General features: G+C 44.3%; 1 protein-coding gene across 1 annotated transcript in view; it reads right to left on the reverse strand.

Moving 5' to 3' along the window:
- Positions 1-149: 149 nt before the first annotated feature.
- foxo1a (forkhead box O1 a) overlaps positions 150-21,543 on the reverse strand; it is a 28,185-nt gene continuing 6,791 nt past the window's right edge. Inside the window, exons 2-3 of the mRNA XM_030399032.1 lie at positions 5,352-5,543; positions 150-4,640 (exon numbers count right to left, since the gene is read on the reverse strand). Of these exons, the coding sequence (XP_030254892.1) occupies positions 3,453-4,640; positions 5,352-5,543 (1,380 nt within the window). The 3' untranslated portion in view covers positions 150-3,452. The remainder of the gene's footprint in view (positions 4,641-5,351; positions 5,544-21,543) is intronic.

The following is a 21,543-nucleotide window of genomic DNA, read 5'->3' on the forward strand; positions in this document are numbered from 1 at the left end:
TCCAAGATTCCCATCTAGTATACTTTCAGTCTGAGAACCAGCCAACTTTTTTACTTATTAATAATGCTGTAAATTCAGGTTTGCACAAAGACAAAGCTACACGCTGCTGATGTGAACTTCTTATTGTTGAATGACAAATCTGACACATCTTTAACACAGAAGTACATTTATTCAGGTCTTAATACATTAATATTAAACAAGTTACATATTCTTATTGATTGCAAATCACAAAGCACAAGTCCAATTTATTCCTGTATATAAGTTAAATGTAACAGATTTTTTTTTATTTTAAAATATGTAATGGGAACTCTTCCTCGTGTTACGAGGAGCACTTTGTTATAAAATGTAAGTAAAAGTGCAATTTCTTTACACTCATAAAATTACAAAAAAATGGTCCAGAATCTGCGTCCAGAGCAGGACTGAATATTGTGTTTTTTCATTTTAAAAATGCAATATCTCTTTACATTTTGTCAGTAATTTGCTTTTTGATGCTATTTTTCTAAAAACTGTAGCTAAATACATGAAATACGACATTGTCAGTTTACAAAAGCTTAGCATATTAATCACTGCATCATCTATTTTCTAAATAAACTTCATTTTTTTCCCATATAACTATCTGGAACATAGAGTTTAGACACGAACGACACCATAATATCTCACAGCGCTATGTTACAATAAAATATCTCTGTCATAAGTTCAAAGGAAAAGGAAAATATAACAATAGCAACATAAAATTAAGGAATACAATGCATAGATTCAATCATTTAAAAATGTAGAGATATAATTTACTTAGTACAGCTCTTTTACTTTTTTAGAGTGAACCCTGTGACACTGACTACATGGATTCATTACAGTTTATCCTGACTTGAGTGACCGGCACGAATATATATATAATTCTGAACATATCACATGATAAAAATGCTAAATATATCACTTTAACTTCCAAGGCAAATTTGGCTATAGTACACTATGGCATGTTTGGGTAAGAAAAGGCAACACCTGGCACCAAAGCCAAACAGCAGCTTCTTTAACGGCTTCTCTGCACGGCCTTTCAAAACATTAAGAATGTCATTTTACTCTTTAGAAAGGAAAGGTTCACCCAAAGATAATGATTTAGTCATTGCCTACTAACCCAAGCATTTGTGGAGCTTCTCAGCAGCACAGTGTTGTTGAGTCTCCTCAACGACTGAAGTAGACGGGGACTCGTTTTAAAATGTAAAAAACTACTGACAAAAACAAAAAAAAACCTGAAAAACTTGAAACGGCTCCATGTAGGCCCATCCAGCATAACCTCCGGATGCCCCTAGATCCCAAATTGATCTCGAAAGACATTATTTACACACCTTTTTAAGATGGAAACTTCACTGTAGCGGCTAAGCTAAGAGTGCTAGCACGGCTGAGTGCAAGAGAATCGACCGTGTATTGAGTGTGTAAATAATGTCTTCTTCAATCAATCCAGAAACTTAAAAATACACCAAACGATCTGTACAGAGCCATTTTATACTCTTTTTCCTGTTGGTTTTTTTTCCATTTTAAAACTAGTCCCCATCTACTTCAGTTGATCAGAAGAATGCTGAAACGCTGTTTTGCTTTCCACCGCTATGAAAGGGCGAGCACATGATGACTGAGATCTCCTTTTTAGGTGAACTTTTCCTCTGATGTCAAATAGGCAGTTTTCAGTTTTAGTTTGTTATCTCTGACCCAGCGAAACCAGTTGACTTCGTGTTTAAGGACACCGTCTTCACAAAGGGAGCGACAACCTTGTACAGAACGTACAACCGTTTGTGAGTCTGCACAACAAGTCACTGGGAGGCTGACAAAGCTCGTTGTTAGTACAGCAATAAGTGAGAAAAACAAGTTGGAAAATGCAAATATACAAGCTAAAAGATAAGATAGTTAACACTTAGTGGCGCTTTTCAGGGGCGACTTTAAAAAAAAAAAAAAAAAAAAACAATTAAAACAGACTTGTTATTTAGAAGATGATTGGAGTTATCAAGTCACCGTTATATCAAAACTGTTACAAAGACACAGAGATAGGTGGAGGTAGGAGGGGCAGAGTGGAGTCTCATCAAAAGCAGGGCTCTGTTGAATCACGCTGTGCTGATTTAAATCAGTCACACTAACCTTTCGGGACAAATATAGGAAAAAAGAAAATATGTGAAATTGAACAGGGGACAGGCTGGTTACTCACAGTGTCTTTAATGACAATCTCCGACAGGTCTTGGATTGGGCCTTGCTGTGAAAACCACAGCGGCACTGAGGATATCTTTTTCTCCACCAACCTGCCTCGACCTCGTAACATTCACAGCTCTGCGATGGGTTCAGGACAACTTTAACATTAACTCGTCTCTTCTTGACTTGTAAACGAAGTAAAAAGCAGGAAACTGAAAATAAAGAATTCTTCAAGACCGCAAGATTTGAGCATCTTCTGGACCGTAGACATTTACAATATAAAACCCTTCAAGCCTGCAGTCGATATCTACTATGTTAGGCACAATAAATAGGCCCCTGTGGTATTAAGGTTCAGAGTGACGAATGACTCAGAACAAACTGATGTCTGAGTGCAGGTTACGCACCAGCATAAATCTATATTAACCACAAATAATTTAGGTCTCAAATATATACTACATCTAGTAAACATCTACGTTAATATACATTCTTAACGTATGTACAAGAAAATCACAACGTGTGTTACCACTTTACAGGCTGACTGAAAAGAATCCTCCACTCAACACGTGTTTAAAAGAATCTGATCCAGTTTTCTCTGTGAGCTCATTTCTGCTGCCTTGATTTTTGCTTCCGCTCTGTAAACACTATTTACAGTCTTAGAAAATACACTACGAGACCTGATTTTACAAACTGTATGGTGACACTATGTACATTCAGGCGATAACAAGAGTGAGTTATTATGTAACATCATCCGAGGATCCCTTGAGAAGTCACTCAACGTCATGTCAGTTCACAAACCCATGAGCCAGATTACCCTCACGCCGTCAGACGTAGTGGTGATCGATTATCACTACGCTGCACATACAAAAAAGTCTGATTGTGGAGACACAGTAAACAGCTTGAGTGTGAGCACTTTGAGCACAGATTGTGCTGCTGCTATCTGTAACCTTGATGAGTAAACCAGAGAGGTGTGTTTCAGTTTGGCTCTTACGTTAAGGCATAATGTTTGGCACTTAGTTTGTACAGAATATTTGATATTTCAAAAATAAGTCTGATTTCATCTTCACCAGTTCAGAGAAACTAATGGAGATGCTTTCTCAGCAGATCGTGACCAGTTTCAGTCTCCTGAAGTGACCAGAAAAGTATTTTTGAAACAGAAATGTTGACGGTATAGAAACTGTAGGTGAAGTTGAGGTTTAAACATCCTCAGATGCACTTTATCTCAGATGAGTTCCGATTGTGTCTTTGACCAAACAGCAACAAGTCAGTTGAGCAGCCTGTTTCTACCCAGACACCCAGCTGTGTGTGGTGGTCTTCACTCCGTGGGGGAAACCTTGCTGGGTCACCATTGGCTCAAAGTTGAAGTCCAGGGAGTCGCCGTCCATCAGAGTGTCATGGAGGACCGTCTCCATGTCAAACTCAAACTTCTCGATGGACATGTCGTCCAGGTCGCTGGGCAGCTTTTCCTGATGCAAGGGCTGTGGCAGGCCTGGCCGGCCGTACCCGTTGGTGTTGATAGGGCAGAAGACACCGGGCATGCCCCCGCCACTGAGGTGGCCGGAGAGGCCATAAGGCATCTGCATGGGGCTTTTGGCTGCAGGCAAACGTGCAGCCCCCCCGCTGTGGCTCAGGGGCATAAGCAAGCGGCCGTTCATAGCTGGTGACGTGGCCGGGGCTTGGCTGTGCACATTGTGGGAGTGAGTGTGAGAGAGACCGTGTGGGTGACCGTTCCCTCCACCCATTAGTTTGGCTGCATGCTGGGTGCTGCTGTAAGGTGGCAGCATGCAGCTTCCGCCGGACTGAGACACCACAGTGTCCACTGACGGCATCAGATCGCCGTGCTGGTCTGTATCTGTCGTCAGCAGCTCCTTCAGAAGCCCTGCTGGGCAGCTGTACTGGCCCATCGTGGGCCCGAAGCTGGGCTTACTCTCTTGCAGACTCTGCAGCGGCATGGACGACAGCGTGTTCATTCCTGCTTGGCCGTACACGCACTTGCGGTACTCCTGCTGAGGCTGTGAGACCATGCTGGGGGAGCTGTAGGCCGGGTAGCCAGGGCTCGGCTGCATCATAGGAGAGGGGGAGGACTGGGAGGAGCCGGGGGTCGTGGCCCCTCCTCCGACCTGAGAGTTGTTGGGCGAGAGCAAGTTCAGGTTGTCCAGAAGGTTCTCCATGACGTTCTCAGAACTGTGTCCCAGAGAGCCCGTCATCTCTGTTAGACTGGGCAGCGTGGCTGTCATCTTTGCCCCGGGGGCTCCTGGGTAGCCCATATGCACGTCGGCCTCCCCGAGGTCGTCCTCGGGCATGAAGGGGGAGAGGCGGCCGCTCAGAGTGCTGGCGTTGGAGCTGGTCCGAGGCCTGAAGCTGTTCCACGCATCAAAGTCATCGTTGCTGTGGGAGTTTGGGCTGCCAGGCCACTTGGAGTAGGAACCCGGGCTGTCTGCACCTCCGTCAGGGCCGCCCTGCAGGGACAGCTGCGGGGAGACAAGGAGACTCTCAGTGTCCCAACATACTGTATGTGCCAGAAACAGTCAGTGTAACATATGGTTTGGGTAGAAACCATTGGCAATAAATCACATGGTTGGATGGTACAAAAAAATCTGATACCTTTTATTTTTCATTCTTTATTTATCACCCTTTTCCTCTACTTTTGACTCTTGAGCTGTTGCAGCAAGGGAAAGTTTTCCCCATGTAGCAAAATGATTCTTGCTAGATACTCAATCAATAACGTGAGAATATCTCGAGAAAGGCCGTTCAAAGGATGTTTACAGACATGATGACTTAAGAAACAATAAGAGTGTGGATATCTTTACACACATTCTGACTTAATTTCCCTCGCCTCTAAAAGGATATTAAGGCCAGAGAATTGTGTTTTGCTGATTGTTATGTAGTTATTGATATATATTATATTGAAGATGTCCAAAATCCCATTAATGTATTCATGATGATATATTAAGTTGATAGATCAACTAGCTTTTTTTTTTTTTTTACAACAAATAAATTTTTTTTTATAATTTGTATTAAACTTTTATCCAATCTTCTTTAAAAAAAAAAAAAAAAAAACTCTGGCCACTTGTGAACCCTTTTTTTTACATTTCCATATCATAAAACAGTCAAGATAAAAATAAGATGTTTCAAAATTGTTAAATCTGTGAGCACAAAGAATTCAATGCACTTTTTTGTACCTTCTTCTTAGCCGCTCTCCCTCTGCTCTTGGTGAACTTGCTGTTGTTGTCCATGGAGGCTGCCCTGCGGCGTGGGGACTTGCCGCTTTTCCCGCCCTCCGGGTTTAGCATCCACCACGAGCTCTTTCCCGTTCCCTCATTCTGGACACGAACAAAGCGGCTGTGCAGTGACAGGTTGTGTCTAATGGAGTTCTGGAGGAGAAGGAGAAAGAGAGAAAAGCCTGGTGAGGAGCAGACAAACAGAGAGATTTGTGCTTGCCCTTTTCCCAAAACATTACAGATCTGCTTTAGCATACAAGTGCAAATCCATCCGTACAGGTGGCTCTCTTTTATCAACATGCTCGGCTTGACAGCCGACTTACGGAGGAGAAAGGGGGAGATGTTAAGGTCACTCAACAGTGGAATGCCATTTGCAATTCAAAGAAACACATGTGCGCAAACACACACACACAATAGGTGTCAGTAAGTTAACTCCATGAGCAATACATCCTGAACAGAGCGAGGATTAGACTGCAGACTCTCCTTATCTCCAAACATACTGTACATGGGGGCTTTTATTTCCTTCACAAAAACACAGGGGCCCTTTGTAAATCAGCTTTATACCAACACTCGCATTCCACCTGACTACGTGTCTAGTCTAAACCAGCACAGAATCAAAGGGAGGAAACAGACTAATCTTTCCTCCTTACAGACACATTAATAGTGTGCTCTAACGTTGCTTAGTGACACCCCCGGTGGAAAAACTCATTTTTGAGCAGGAAGCTAGCGAAACATTGTTAAAACACTGCAAACAAGAGCGAGAATATTGAGCAAACGTCTGCTAAGCAAACCACAGAGAGGGAGATTTCTGTCCTATTTCGACTGGAGGACTGCTGAACTACTGTACACAGTCTAAATATGCCCCAACTGTTGCTTTAGTGACCCTCGGAGAAGAACTTCAGACTCTGGCGCTGTGTCGTTTTGTGTCCGGGCCATAACATGAAGTAATGAGCCTTGGCCAGACATTACTGTGCATGCGTAAAGCTTGTTGTTTTGGAAGAAAAGACTGGAACTCCCGGGCACACAAGCACGCACACACACACACACACACGCATGCAGAGCTTAGCGTGCATAGCGGCTAACGTCATCAGGCCTGTTCCTGCTGTGAGTCATTGCCTCACATCTGGTTCACAGTCTGCCCTCTGCTCTGCCTTCACCTCTGCTTCTCCTCATCGCAACCATCTCCTCTCACTCTTGACTCCGAAATGTCATCCCACTCTGACCGGCACCGCAATTATTACCGTTCTCATTGATTTATTTCTCAACTAGGTGAACGGTCTACGAAATGTCAAGAGAGGAGTGAACAGTGCTCATCAGGCCGCTCATATGTCAGACAGTCCAAAACCCCCCCGACGACATTTAGTTTAAAATGATGTGAAACACTTTTTTTACATTTGTACTGGATTTGTACTGATTTTGAGTCTCTGGTCAATATTTTAAAACACTGGATTCCATATTTCCCACGATGCAACTTCATAACATCTTCTATTAGACACACACCGAACTCTGAATCCCCAGTTTGTAGCCAAGGCCTTCTAAAAGGACCAGTTTGTAGGATTTAATGGCATTTAGCCACCAGTGTGTATGGCTATGGCCGCCACAAAGGCAAACTAAAAGGTCCTCTTTAGAGCCAGTGTTTTTCTTTTTGTCCGTTCTGGGCTTCTGTAGAAACATGGAGCTGCTACACGGATTGAGAGGTCCCAATCCCTCTGTCGATGCAGGCTCGTTCTAATGTAAAGAAATAAATATCATATCAGTTTCCATTTCTGCCAATTCATCCCTGCAGTTCTTACACACTGGACCTTCCAGTCTCGTGCGCGACCTCATGACACCACTATGAAATTCATAGTGACTTTGGAAAGCTTCCTCATCAACCACAGACATTATACTGTACTGTAACTGTTTTCACGCGCTGACTCATGATCGTCAAACTGACCTCAGCGTGGCGGAGATCCCCTTTAATCAATTACCGGATCAATTCATTAACTCATCTGCTCCCTAAAACACCAAACGTCCTCTTTCATCGTTCCCCTCTTCCGTCTTTTCTGTTAATACTTTTTCATCTCAGCACCCAGAAGCACCTCAGGCTCTCGGGCACATGGGGCCCTCCTGAACACTGGCGCTTAGAGATGAATGAAATTCTGAATCAAATGACCCGACAGGCCCAAGCCAATAGTCTCGGGCTAGTTTGCATGATCCGAGGGACGTGACAGCCCCTCCCTGATTAGCCTAGCAAATGCTCGCCCCCCCATCTCCTCCTTCTCCTCCTGCACATCGGTAGCTATGACAAAAGGCGAGGAGTAAAGTCTGGTCATGAGCCTCTCTTTCCCATGACCGCTGAGAGTGCTGGTAATTTCAGCTGTGCTGCAACAAGGAATGACTGCAATGTGAGCGCAGACGCCGGGATGTCCTGTTACAGCCCTATATCATCCTGATGACAGGAAGGAGAAATGCACAGCTCAAGTCTCTCACTTCTGACACTCTAGTTTCTGCCTGTGTCGCAGTTAGAACGTTGTGTGTTGTGATGATGGAGAACGTTAAAAAAAAAAAAAAAAAAAAGTAAAGTCCCGATGCAAGTGAAGGGTCATAAAATGTGCTCTGCTGGGAAATACCAGAACTCAGAGTGCCGTGTGGGGAGTGTGGCCGAGGGTGTCTGCTGGGGCCAATGGAAAAGCCTCGTCTCCTGCTGTTTGTGTGTGTGTGTGTGTGTGTGCGCGCGCCAGCTCGTGTTTTTAGTGGAATGGCAGCCCAACAAACAGCAGCGTGGTATGGTTTTGATTTTGTTGCTCGGTCCACTGCAGTCGGTGATACTGAGGTTTGAGAAAACACACGCGAATGGAGATGAACACACGCACAGGAAAGCAAAATCATACATTAAAAGACACACACACACACACACACACACAGACAAAACCATGAGACGTTGCTCGCTGCATTCGTTCACATCCTTTTTCCTTTTATAACATATTTGATATTGTTGTATTCTTCTCCAGATCCCGCGACTGAATGTGACACTAATTTATCTCTGGCCGCAGTACACAGGAATCTGAACATTCCAGCTAATCACTGTGTGCAAAGTTCAATCGTAATCACAGCCAACGTGTTAGTATCTCTTAGGAAACAGTAAAGGCAGGATTCCCAGCCAGGCAGCCGTCACAATCAACATTCCTCAGCAAGGTTACAAGACCCACAAATTAATGGAACTGAACTCTGAATCACTGCCACCGCTTGAGGACGGTCATATCTTGTCTTGTTAAAAAAAAAAAAAAAACGTGATAATACTGTCTCATCTCAGGAGCGAAATGTTTGGAAAGGAAACAGAAGATTGTGCAGTTAAAATAAAATGCTGCGTGCATTAATACAAAGTTCATGTGTGTTTTTGCACAGAGGAATGTAATCACGCCAACTGTTGTGAAAACAGGCAGCGAGCTGATGTTTCTGTATCTCTGAAGGCTCGTCCGTCCAGCCTGAGATAATAAAAAGACGCCTCTCTGTTCTGCCTGAGCCCGCCGCGAGGAGCACCACCTCCGTTCTCTGAGTCAACAGAACAGAGCGGCGCAGGCAAAACACAAGGAAGTGACCACATGAAAGAGGACTGTGACAGGAAACAGAGCTGACTTCCTGTGAAGCAGGAAACACCACAGTCGTGAGGCAGAGAAAAAGGCATGGAATGCGAAGCCGCAGCGCCGCGAGCCAAGTGGACACCGCAAATTTAGCTTTCACCCCCTCCTGGAACACCCCCACCCACCCATCCACCCACCCACCGCCAGAGAGTTTATGTTTAGCAACAGGCGCTTATCCCTGATGTCACACTACATTTATTAAACGACAGCAATGTTCACTTCGGCGTGTGACTGTTGAAACTGGACTAGTGGAGACTTCATGACTCAACAAGTGGCTGCAGTATGGGAGTCCGGGTGGTGTGTGTGCGTGTGTGCGTGTGTGTGTGTGTGTGTCAGAGAGAATGTGTTTTGAGTGTAGGCTATTTAAGAAATAGAAAAAGAGGGGTTGTGTGTGACAGAGTGGGCACAGATCAGTAAAGAACACACTGTGCTGGTTTGAACTCCCTCACTGGCAGCACGACTGAAAGGCCACAGTGTTCGGTACGACTCTCCTCCTCTCCTCCTCTCCTCTTTCCTCCTCTCCTCCTTCTGTCCTACACTTCATTTCACCTCCTTCTTCGTCTCCTCTCCTGCTCTCCTTGTCTTGTCTTCTCTCACCTCTTTCCTTTTCATCCCATCGCCTCTCTTCTATTCTATTCTCTTCTCTTCTCATTTAATTTCCTTCTGTGTCATCTTCTGTCACCTCCTTCCTACTCCTACATCTTCGCCCTTCTCCTCTCCTTATCCCTCATTGTGTTTCCTTGCCTATCCTCTTCTTTCTTCTCATTTCATCTCCTCTGTTTTCCTTCCTTCTCCTGCTCTTGTTTCCTTCCTTCTCTGTTTTTTTCCTGTTAGTTCCTTCCTCCTCCAACACCATTGCTCTCGTCCTCTTGCCCGCGTCCTTCTCCTCCCCTCATGTTGTTTCCTTGCCTATACTTTTCTTTCCTTCTCTCCACCTCGTTTCTTCTCCTCTTGATTCCATCATTCCCCTCTCCTTTCCTTCCTTCTCACCTCATCTTCTGTTTCCTTCCCCCAACTATCCTCATCTTGTTTCCTTTCCTCTCCTCTCATCTCCTCTCCCGTTTCTCCCTCCAACTGTCCTCACCTTGATTCCTTTTCTATTCTTTTCAATTCTATTATCATCTCTCCTACCTGCAGCCAAATGTACACGGTGTGCCAGACATATGCTGGCACACTGACCTAGGTGCTGACGCTCTCAAGAGCTGCTCAAATGTCAACTCGTCTAATGAAAAATCCCCAGAAGAGCGCAACACCACCTACTTGCAGGGCTGCTTTGAATCAAGTGAAGCCACAAGTGAAACCTCAGCTGCAAAGCCTGAACAGCTAAAGATGTACAGTGCAAAAACGCTCCCTCCTCACTGACTGAAAGCGTGCAGCAGGTTCAAACTCACACGCCAGCAGTTCTCTGAGCAGTTTCACATGCATTCACCAGAGGTATAGAACCCATGAAAGTGAAAAAAATGTGGTTTCCCTGCACAGTTTCCACTGAGCTCATTAGAAAACGGTGCAGTCCTGAACAGGCTCTGTCACCTTTCGCTACCCATGTTTCAACCCTAACAGTAGGTGTGCTCCTGCAGTGTAACTAGCTATTTTCTGTGTAATGTCTGCGGCTGCTGGGAGGACAACCTATAGAGTATTCAGCTCACTGTTTCTCACCGCCACAGTTAAGTCGCCCTTAAGCTGCAGCCTGGTCATGTCTGGAGCTTTGTGCTGAGTCTGGCTGAGTTACAGCAGTGTGGCTGAGACAGAAATCGCGTATACCTGTTATTAGCCTAACACCAGCTCAGCAGGTCTGCCCGCTTAACAACAGCACACAGCTCCAGGTGAGATGGCGTGGCGACAAGTGACGGGGAACTACCACTCGGTTGTTACACGCAGTCATCAAAAGATACGCGATACGGCAGGTTTTCCCCCTTCGTGTCAGAGGCGTTTGGTATTCTGCGATCCAGTGACTGATTACAATTGATTACATGAGGATATGAAAGCCGGTTCACTGAAAGTGGCACATTGTGGATAAATGGCAGCGGGGGCTGATCAATGTGATAGGTGAGCGGCGCAGACATGTGCAAGAGAGGACAGTTACTTTTATGGAGTCGGTCCTTCTTGGCCAAAGCTACTAAGAATTGACCAAATTTCACAAAAAATGTTGGTGCAGGGATTGCAGAGTACATAAGATTCAAACTCTCACTTGCTTGTTCTCGACTTGACTTTTTAATTAAAGTGTAATCTGGCAAGTTTAAGAATTCAATCTCTCTTGAACGGATGCTTGTTGAGACGACGTTTAAAAAAGGTCCAGTGTGTAGGACGAGGGGGAAATGGAACATAATATTCATAATCAGTGTCATATACAGTATATGTCTTCCACAAAGTCCACCATGTTGCACCACCATGTTGCTACAGTAGCCCGAAACGGACAAACCAAACACTGGCTCTAGAGAGGGCCTTTCACATACCCGCCAACACTCTTGCCAATTTCTCCCGTTGACATCCGGATTTCATACAAATCAGACTGGTGTGTCTCACTTCCTATTTGGGATATCTATCGTCTGCCCGGGCATCCAAGTGATCATTTACAAACGCCCAGAAAACCTCCCTGTTTTTCCCACCCAAACGTTGGCAGGTATGCTTTCTCGTTTTTTTGGTTTTTGGCAGCCACCATAGGTGAGGGTGAGACGAGGGGTGTTCAGTTGGTTGCACTCTGCACTCTCACTGCTAAATGCTACTAAATGCTACACACTGGACCTTTTGTTAAATAAAACATTATTGGGTAAAGGACACATTTTTGTGTTGGGTTTCACAGGGAGTCTTTCAGATGTTGGCACTACTTTCATAGAATTTCAGAGGCTTTCAATATCTTGAAACCAAATTACATCAAACAGCTGTTAAAGCCAATTAAATTAGATTTTTAGGGCATTTTTGTCTGGTCGGGTGGGATTTGGACGATAAAAAAAAGGTCAAATGACCCAAGGATCTGCACTTTACTGTGTTGAGTGATGCTTGTTCATTTTTGTGATATTTTACCGTAGCTGTCTCTGGTTCACCTACAGTTTGATCGCTTACCTGTTGTGTTTCATTGGAAACTGAAACAAATGTGAAAGTCATTTTGATCTTTACACGGGCTCGGCCACACACAAGGACTCCTTTTCTTTCTGTATCTCAGCACACGCACATAAAAAAATAAAGCAATACACCTTCACATTACCACATTCACAAAGCAATCTGAATAGACTGATGACTTCATGTGTTTGCACTTTGATAGGTTATCATCAGCACCAATATTGAACTGACCGGTGATAATCACTGACCTATTTACCAAAGTCAATACAGCAATGATCATAAAAGGCAGTGGATATAAAAAGCAGAGACCAGGAAATGTAAAGCCTCGTGCCTTTCTTTTTTATTATTTATGCCCTTGGGTTCATTCAAATTGTCCGGAGAAAAGGAAATTGATTGTTGTCATTAACGTTGCGCAGCAGCGAGCAACACAGAGAGGCGCCCGGGGTTTGTCTGGTCATGAGAGCCTAAACGTGTCACCGCTAGCAGCGGGGGGAAAAAAAGAAATCTACTTTTCGCCACAGTTTCTGTTTAAAAAAAAAATCTCTACAAATGGAAACTGACCCTAGGATATGGTTCGATCCCGAAATAGGTCATCTCTGCCCTCCATCCCGCCCCTTCCTCAACTTCTATTCCTCCCTTGTCCTTTTCACTCTCTCCTCTGGGACACTGTGCATCATGGGCACTACAGGCCACAGCTGATTGCACACTCGTGTTGCAGCAAAAAGAGTCCCTTTCTCACCCCCTGACGTCAACCTCCAATAATTCAATTTGGCAAAAAGAGGGGAGAGAGGAGGCCTTGGACACAGAGCGCCCAGTGTGGAGCTCCTCAAATTCACTTTAGAGTTCGATGCATGAGCCCCAGCAGCAGTCTATGACTTCCAGGAAAGTACCTCTTCAAAATGGTCATTGTCAGATGCTGAGTTATATGACCACCGTAAAGCCCAGATGGAAAGGCAGAAAACACAAGTCATGCAGAAGCAAATCTGTCTGCAAATGTATTTACTGACGGCCGCTTGGCAGGATCTGCTTTTCACAATCCTCTGCAAGGAATCTGAGCGCAACCAACCGCCCTCCCCCCCAACACACACACACACACTTGCGCACGAACACACACACTCAGCTGAACTTGGAAGCCTGAGCGGATGCTGATTGGTTAAGCTTAAGATTGATCTGTCTCACAGACGCTGCAGACAAATGATAAATATTCTGAGAGTGGTTTGGTGCGCTCGGTGAGAAGCAGCGAAGCCACTGACACTCCAGGATCTTTCGTCGCCGCGTGATAGTGTGAGACGAGTGGCGGACTGGAGAGGGGCTATTAGTGAACTTCCTGCTGCATTGTATCCACACAGGAAGTGCTGGCCAGTCCTGATACTGATCCCACTGATGCCTCTGGTTTTCTATGCAAAACACCGTAGAATAAAGCCCTGGTAGGTGCAGCGCAGGCGACCGTAGCGTAAGAAAACAGAGGGTTCAAGAGCCGGCACTTCCTAATCAAAACTCTGAAGTCTGACAGGGCAAAACAAGAGGAAAAAGGAAAGAGGGGGCCCTTGTCCAGGTAGGCTTACAGCAGTGTTACAATGGCAGATAAAGCTCCTAATGTACATCTTAGAAACAGCTCCCCCACTTATGATTTGCCTCATTATGGATCCAAACAAAAAGAAGTTAATGGGAGGATAATAAATCATCTGCTATTTCCCCTGGTTGAGCCAGGTCTGACAAATGGCTCCGAGAGAAAAACTTGGCTGGATGAGCGAGTGAGCGGCCGCACATTTTCAACTTCAAACTACACATCATCGACACAGCCAAAAAAAAAAAAAAAAAAAAAAGGTTGCTGATTGAGAAAAGCAAGCTGAAAATCCGTCTGCTCTCCCTCGTTCTCTTTTCACCAGGCTAACGAGAAAAGGCTAAGAAGAATGATGCAGGAGAATTGTTGGCATCAACGTCAAGTTATGAAGTCATTTCTAAGAAATTCTGCCTAATTCGTGCTCGCTGATTGCTCCTCTTTTCAAACGGTTCCTGACTGTTCCAGCTTAGTGATGCTTAAAAAAGACATGCATCAAATGTATTTGTACTAAACAAAAATGGTCAATTTAAACTTGTATTTAGTTGCTATAAGGCACTGAAGAAATAGGAAACGTCGACTCAATATTATGTTTTCTTGACTCTTGGGGTTATTGCAATATGATTTTATCAAGCTATATGTTTACACGCTTGTTAAAAAGCTAACCGAAATTAAAAACAAATCCAATTAGTTATTGACAAGTTTTATCCCTCAACAGACTGGCTGTCGTTCCTAACATTTTGCGTGACGCCTCCGATTCCTTTTAACATTTACACTTCGAATGACACTTCACTGCTTCAACTTCGATTGTGACTCACAGAATAAACTGTCCCAAGCACATAATTTACGTTCTATAGCATTCAAACCTATTTATAAAGTTTCAGGTCTTTATAAACCCCGGGTCCCTTGACCTAGAAGACACATAAAAGCTGCTTAGAGAGTAACTGACTGAATGATTCACATGACATTTCTGACTATTCATACGTGTCATTTTGAAATAATGTTCCGGCAGCCTGTTAGGAGCAATCAAGAGTTTGGTGTTTACATGCAGAGCTCTGTCTTGTGCTCGCTGATTTCCTGACTCAGACTTAAGCAGCACGCAGCTCATGTGTACAGACAGGGACCGGGTTGTGCTGGCTAAGCTTACCATGCTAAAATATGTGCATGTGTTGCTACGTGCAACACAATGCGAGTCTGTAAATGCACAGAGCTGTGTCTGTGGAGCGGGGATATTTTTTGCCTCTGATCAGCAGAGTGGCTGGGCTGGGCCGCTGCCTGCTCGGCCTGGATAAAGATGCAGTGTGTGGACCACTGCTGGGTGCCTGTGTGGCGGCCTGCGTCCATAGGCCTGACCCAACACGGGAGGGAGGGAGGGGTGGTTGGGGGGGGTGAGTGTGGGGGGGGGTTATATTCATACGCTCGTTACCCCAGTTCAACCTGGTAAACACGGGGATATCCCCGAGCTGTTTTCATGGCTGGATGTAGGTTCCGTAAAAAATCTCCACATGGTTGAGAGGATTTCTCATTGGTGCACTTCTTTTCTGTGTTGTTTTATTAGACTGTAAAGCACTGGCATACCTATATGGACTTCTAAAGTGTTTCCATGAATTAGGCTGCTTACCAACAGTGCTTGTGATGAGTTGAAACAGGAGAACGGAGAAAAACGACCACCCACAGTGTTTGAAAACTGACTGTTTTCTACAAAGTGCACCTTTTGATTCCTATTAAGGACCAAAATGTCACCAAAATGAATCAAGGACATCACTCGCAGGTAAGAGACTAAGATCTGGGACAAAGAGAAAAGGAAAAATATTTCTTTAAAAACAGACTTCCTCTTCTTTGTGGAGGTTATTTGCTTCCATTGTACGAGACTGACAGCTAAGTGGCCATGAATGTTTTTTGTTAAGGACTGTTTGTTTTTGAAATAAAATGATTTAATATCATATTTGTGCTGCCAGTTCCTGGTGTTTGTAACTCCATTTTAGATTTGTACAACATCCATGGAGCTGTCTGTCTGTTGGGCTGTAATATACTGACCTGTTTGCCTGTTCTGACAATGAGCGACTCATGCTCTGCCACAAAAAAAGCTGCATTTATAACAAGTTCTTCTTGTCTTATTCCATGGGTTCAATATGAAAGAAAAATAACAGTGACACATCACATTATAAATAAATTGTGTGTGTATATTGGCCAGTCTGTTGGTATTGGAATGTTTTTGCTCCCCAAGATCTGCATTGGCCCCAAAAATCAAATCAATCATCAATCATCAATCAGGCCCTAAAAATAGATATATTCACGTGTTCTGAAATGCAAGACACAGTTTGCTTAACATGAAAATATTAATGTTTACATTTGTGTGCAGTTGTTTGTCCTTGTTGCAGTATGTTGGCCTTGTTGCTTCAGCACCATTTGCCAATTGCAGTGTGCTTATATGTGTCATCTTGCTGGTTTTGATAAAGTCCCACAATCACGGTATGGATGGAAAAATGAGCTGATAAGAGTTGGATTTGTCTCAATCACCTCTGAATCAATATGTATGGCGACAAAAATGGCAGCCAACATTCAAAATCTCCGCCATTTTCAATTTTTTAAAAGTTTATCAGTTGTTTTGAAGACACACTTTTTATGTGGGGTTAGGGTTAGACAACATGTGTGACATTAAAACAGGGCACCAAGACCTGGGCCTGGCATTCCAGTCAGTAGAGCCATTATCAAGCTGGCACGGGTACAGGTCAGGATAGGAGCCTCATAAGACTAAACCAAAGGCTCACTCCAGAGTTTACTTTGGCTCCATTTAACTGAAGCCAGTATAGTATCTGTCTGCGTGAACCACAACATCTCGATCTGAAAATGTTTAGTCTCGAGGACAGTTAACAATAATCTTTCAGTTCACAGCTCTGAGCAGAGTTAAGAGGAAGAATGAATAAAATGAAGGAAACACTGGAAGAGGAAGAAGCCACAGAATCTGGCGTCACGTTCAGCGTTGCTTCCTCTCCTGATGACATCACTACCCCGATGATGCATACCTTGTACTGCTTTCAAAGCACCCACTTCCTGTCAGCTATGGGCTGAAATGTGCATCTCGTGAAAGAAAAGAGAGGGGCCGGTGGAGGAAGAGACAGGTAGTCAGTGAAGAAAAGAGAGAAGCCGTGGAAACACTTCAGACAAACACATACTTTCGCTACACAAATAAACAGTAATGGCATAGGACCACTTGTTATTACACTCACTAATTAAATCCTTATTAAAATAAGTTGCATACACCACAAACTACAAAAATGTTTTCAGTCAGAGAATATAGTGCTTGATTTAGTTTAATTTCTTCAATATATTAACTCAGTAGTATTTAATCACTTTCATAAATGCTCTACATGTCCCTCTAGCATCAGTTTTGCATGTGAAGGGCTTGCACATTTAATTTAACAATGATGATATAAAACGTTTTGCATAGACTTTCAAAATAAAGCTTGCTGACAGTTCACGTAGACATATTATAACTTCTGGAATGTTATTAATGTTGCCAAACGTTCGCGGTTTGGTTAGGTTAAGTCTCCAAACTAAAGGTTAGGTTGAGGAAAAGTTGGGTTGTCACATGACTTGACGTTGAGTTACATCATTTACACATGTTAACTTACGTACACTGCACATATTAAAAGCAAATAACTCTTGACTCTTGGTCACCAATGGGACACAAACCCCATTATCTGGATGGAAAGTCCACTTTATGATCAACCAACCTGGCCCGACCCAACCACACCCATCGACTTGGACTGATCTCGTTCTTTATACTACTGCGCCTCAAGAAGTGACATGATATTGACTGAAAAAGAAAAAAACGAAAATCCTCCCAATATAAGTGCAGATCAGAAGATGTCGGATAATATGAAGATGCTGAGAAATAAAAACTAAAAACTGTCTCCACCTTTTTTTAAACGTCTCCCCTTCACGTGTCAAGATTAATCTGATTAAAATCCCACGCAGCGTCGTTAGACTGTGAAAATAATGAGTGTTGATTCTTCACGTGACGTCACAAAACTTCGATGCCGTCAACGGATCAAGATTCTTTTTTGTCTTTGGTATCTCTGTTGTCAATTACTCCAACCGGGGCATGAATGATTCATTGAGAGAAAAATGAGTCCACATGTGGTTACATGTCTAATCTTCCCGACTGGCACTGCAGCATTTCTTTGAAGCCAACACAGGCCACCCTCGAAAACATTACATCAGGCCTTATATCCAGTAATACCACAGATAAATCTTTAAATGGAAAACGAAATTTTTGTCTGTCATGGTTATAAAATAATACCATCCCACTCTGGCTTTCGAGATCGCTAACAGAAGTCTAACTTGGGAGTTTGAGTCTGTGGAGTGTGTGCCAACGTCGAGTGAAACCCGACTGCAGGTAACCTCCCCTCTCGCCCCGCGAGGTGTTTCCTTTACAAACACCGCACACAGCCCAGAGCCTCGCTATACAAGACTGACAATAGCGCTGCATTGTTGAAACACCAGTGCAAACCTAAACTGAACACACCTGAGGGCGGTTTGGTTACACTTTTACACACTTTTACACACTGCGATGACGCATGCACAGTCATGGCAGCCCTGCAGGATTAAAGTGCACATTTAAATTTCCACCCATCTGCAGCGAGCGAGTCATGTATGTGGACACAATCACACATGCCCGAGTGCATGTGTGATTGTGTGATAATGCCGGGCCAGCCTGACAGGCACCGCGCATAATCGCTTTAGGGCGGGAATTGCACAACAATGTGGGTCTGGGTAATGCCTGTGGTTTGGGGCTCTCGGCGGTGAGCGGTCCCGTAAATGTTGCTCTCCTCGCTCTCCGTGTGTCTGCAGCCACACACACACGCACACACACACATTGACACACACACATACGCTATGAGAAATCGATGGGACACCACAGTTTTCACGTGTGAAGAAGTGCTGCGGGCTTTCACTTCTCATCTGAATGGTGAAATTATTCAAAATCCATACGACAGGTTCCTCTTCTCACACCGTAAAACAATGCTGAGGTCTTTCTGTGAACCCCCAGCGGAGATTTTCCCAATTTTTGGGGGGGGGAATTGATGAGAAGTTGCGATGGCCAACAGAGCAACAACATATTCTGTGAAACAAACTGCCATGCCCGGGCAAACCCACTGCCAAAACAGACGATCACGTGCTCTCGGCCTGCTACTACTAAACCCGCGCTGAGGAAAACAAAACAATCTGACTCATCCTAAATGACTGTTTACCTGACCGCGGCGCTGGATGTCAACTTTCGACTCCAGAGTAAAGCAGCCTGCGTGGGCACCCACGGGGGCTCTGGCCTGCTGAATGAGACTCTACTCTCTGCTTTTACCTTTTCATAGATCTCTTAAACTCTTCCACTGTCTGTCCCCTGGTCAAAAGCCAAAAAAAGAAACTGACAAAACAAAACTCTGGCAGGAGCGCTTGCGGGGCTGTGCGATGCCAGTGTCTGAGGTGGGTGGAGACGCCCGCGTACACATTCGACGTGATTTGTTTGAATTCGCTAAATGAAAGGGGGCACTTTACGGGGATTTTCCTGGGTCCTTTCCAGGGAGATAAATGCTCTGCGAGTGTGAAGTTTAGCAGCTGGAGCAACAACTGTATCACTAACTAAGGTTGAATATCACTTGTGATGTTTTTACAGTCATATACAGTTTTAACAGCGCATGCTCCAATTGAGTCTGTTTAGCTTATCTTACATCTGTGGGTCATGTGTAAACCCACTATGAAGTCACCCCCTGATTTGTGGACTAATTTGGCATCTCTTCCATCGACCTCTTGTGTTTTTTTGGAGCCAGAAGTGGCCATATTTGTACGAGGGCGGAGCCGGGGATGATACTGATTGGATCTGACGGAGAACCTGAGGACATGCCGTGATAGCATCCTCCTCCCTGTGCCGACTTTTTCACTCTTCACGCTCTGTCGCCTGACCGCCTTCTTTGCTGCTGTAATAATTGCTACAGCCACTAGAGGTTGTCGACGAACACAAGTCATAAATACAGGTCATAATAAGCAATAGGGAAATTGAACGGTTGCATAATGAAGCCACTTTTTCTTTTTCTGCCATCAAAAGCGCTAAAACTCATTGCGTAACTTTTTTTTAACAATCACAAAAATGCAGAAAGTAGTCAGAGGATGTTTTTTTCTAGCTGACTAACTGAAGGCAGAAACTTATTTACATGTTACATCCGCTCTGCGAGCTCTGGGCACATTTGAGGGAGGAAAGTCATTGCATCTGCAGCACCGTCTGGCAATCAGAACTACGAGCCGGCAGAATCAGAACGGTTCGTAGACAGAACTTCACACTGCAAAGCCTCCCCAGGTCGGACAGACAGACGGACGCGGTCCTCTGTGTTATGCGTCTCACAGCTCCTGTCACTGCCTGTTGGCTTCCTCCCATGGCATTCTGGACACGCTGTTAAGGGTTTACTCCCGAACAATGACCCAGACAGCACCGGCACATGGAATCAATTGTCAATAGTGGTTTGAGGTTGTAGTGATGTGACTTCATAGCTACAGAACGGCCGGACCCATAAATAAACACACATGTTCCACACACACAGACATAAACACCATTTGATATCCCTGCTGCGCCACGCTGACCTGCTTTACTCCCTATTTTTTTTATTTTTTTTTATTTCAGTCAGTGATTAATACCCTAAAATGTTTCTCTGACGGGGGAATAACAGACAGACAACAACAGAGAGTACTAATGACGGGGCTGAGAGGTAAACAAACGTGTGGCAGGACAGAAGGAAAACACGAGGTTGTGAAATCATCTGTGGGGCTCCGAGTTTCACACTGTTGCTCAATCAAACCAGTGTGGATGGCACAGTTACATCACACGTAGCATGACAATATTTTCCCCTCATACATCACATTTTTATACCCCGCTGAGCCAAAAACAAGGCCGTTCATCTTGGAAACAGAACATTTTGATCATTCAAGTCATTCACTGCCTCTTTCTTTCGTTTCGTTGGAAATTAAAGATACAACACGTAACATTTCTGAATTAAAATGCTTAAAAAACAAATTTGGCATTGGCGATGTGTTTTGTCGAGCTGTGTGCTCATACTATCCCAAACATTTCCAACAGTGTTCAAACCCAAAGAAATCCATCATTTGAGCCAAGGTGTTTTTTATTTGGTCACCTGTCTCTGTCACTTCTGGCAGAGAGTCAGATAGTGGGTCAGCAAATGAGACTCAATGGAATGTGAGTAAAACTTTATTGGCATATTTTGGTTGTTTAGCCATGAAGGCAACAACTCCCATGATTCCGTGACGCTTACGTCGTTTGTTTTGTTTTGATTCAGAGCGGTGCATTTGAGCGGTCTTTGGGTTCTGAACTCAACAATTCGACAATTAACGAAATACACAATCATTTAATGAAGTGATAATGAAAATACTCTTTGGTGTCTACCAGGACATCTCACACAGAGCGGATCAAAGACTAACAGGTAGCGATCGTCAATACACACAGCTGCTTTTTAACACCCATGGTGTGCCAGCTACAGTGATTCAGCACATCAAAGCCTTATAAGTGGTATGAAAAGCGAAGGGGAGGGATAAAGCGGCGGTGGGAGGGAGATTCTGGATTAAAATCAGCTGGGGAGAAAAGGAAAGTCAGAATATCACACCACAATATAAAAGATATAAAAGCCTGCGCTGGAATGTTCCCTGTGTCGACCCGTCTGTCTGTCTGCCATCGTGTCTGTGCATCTGCCAGGAGCAGGGCTTTAATTATGAGGCCCAGGTTATGTGCACACGCACACACACAGGAGACTAGCGTCCCACATATCTCTAACACAGTGCCTCACAGTTCCGCTGACTAACCAGTGGCACCAGACTTTGGCCTGCGGCTCCCTGATTCCAGTAAATG

This window comes from Sparus aurata, chromosome 2, assembly GCF_900880675.1.
Source record: "Sparus aurata chromosome 2, fSpaAur1.1, whole genome shotgun sequence".
Taxonomy (NCBI): Eukaryota; Metazoa; Chordata; class Actinopteri; order Spariformes; family Sparidae; genus Sparus; species Sparus aurata.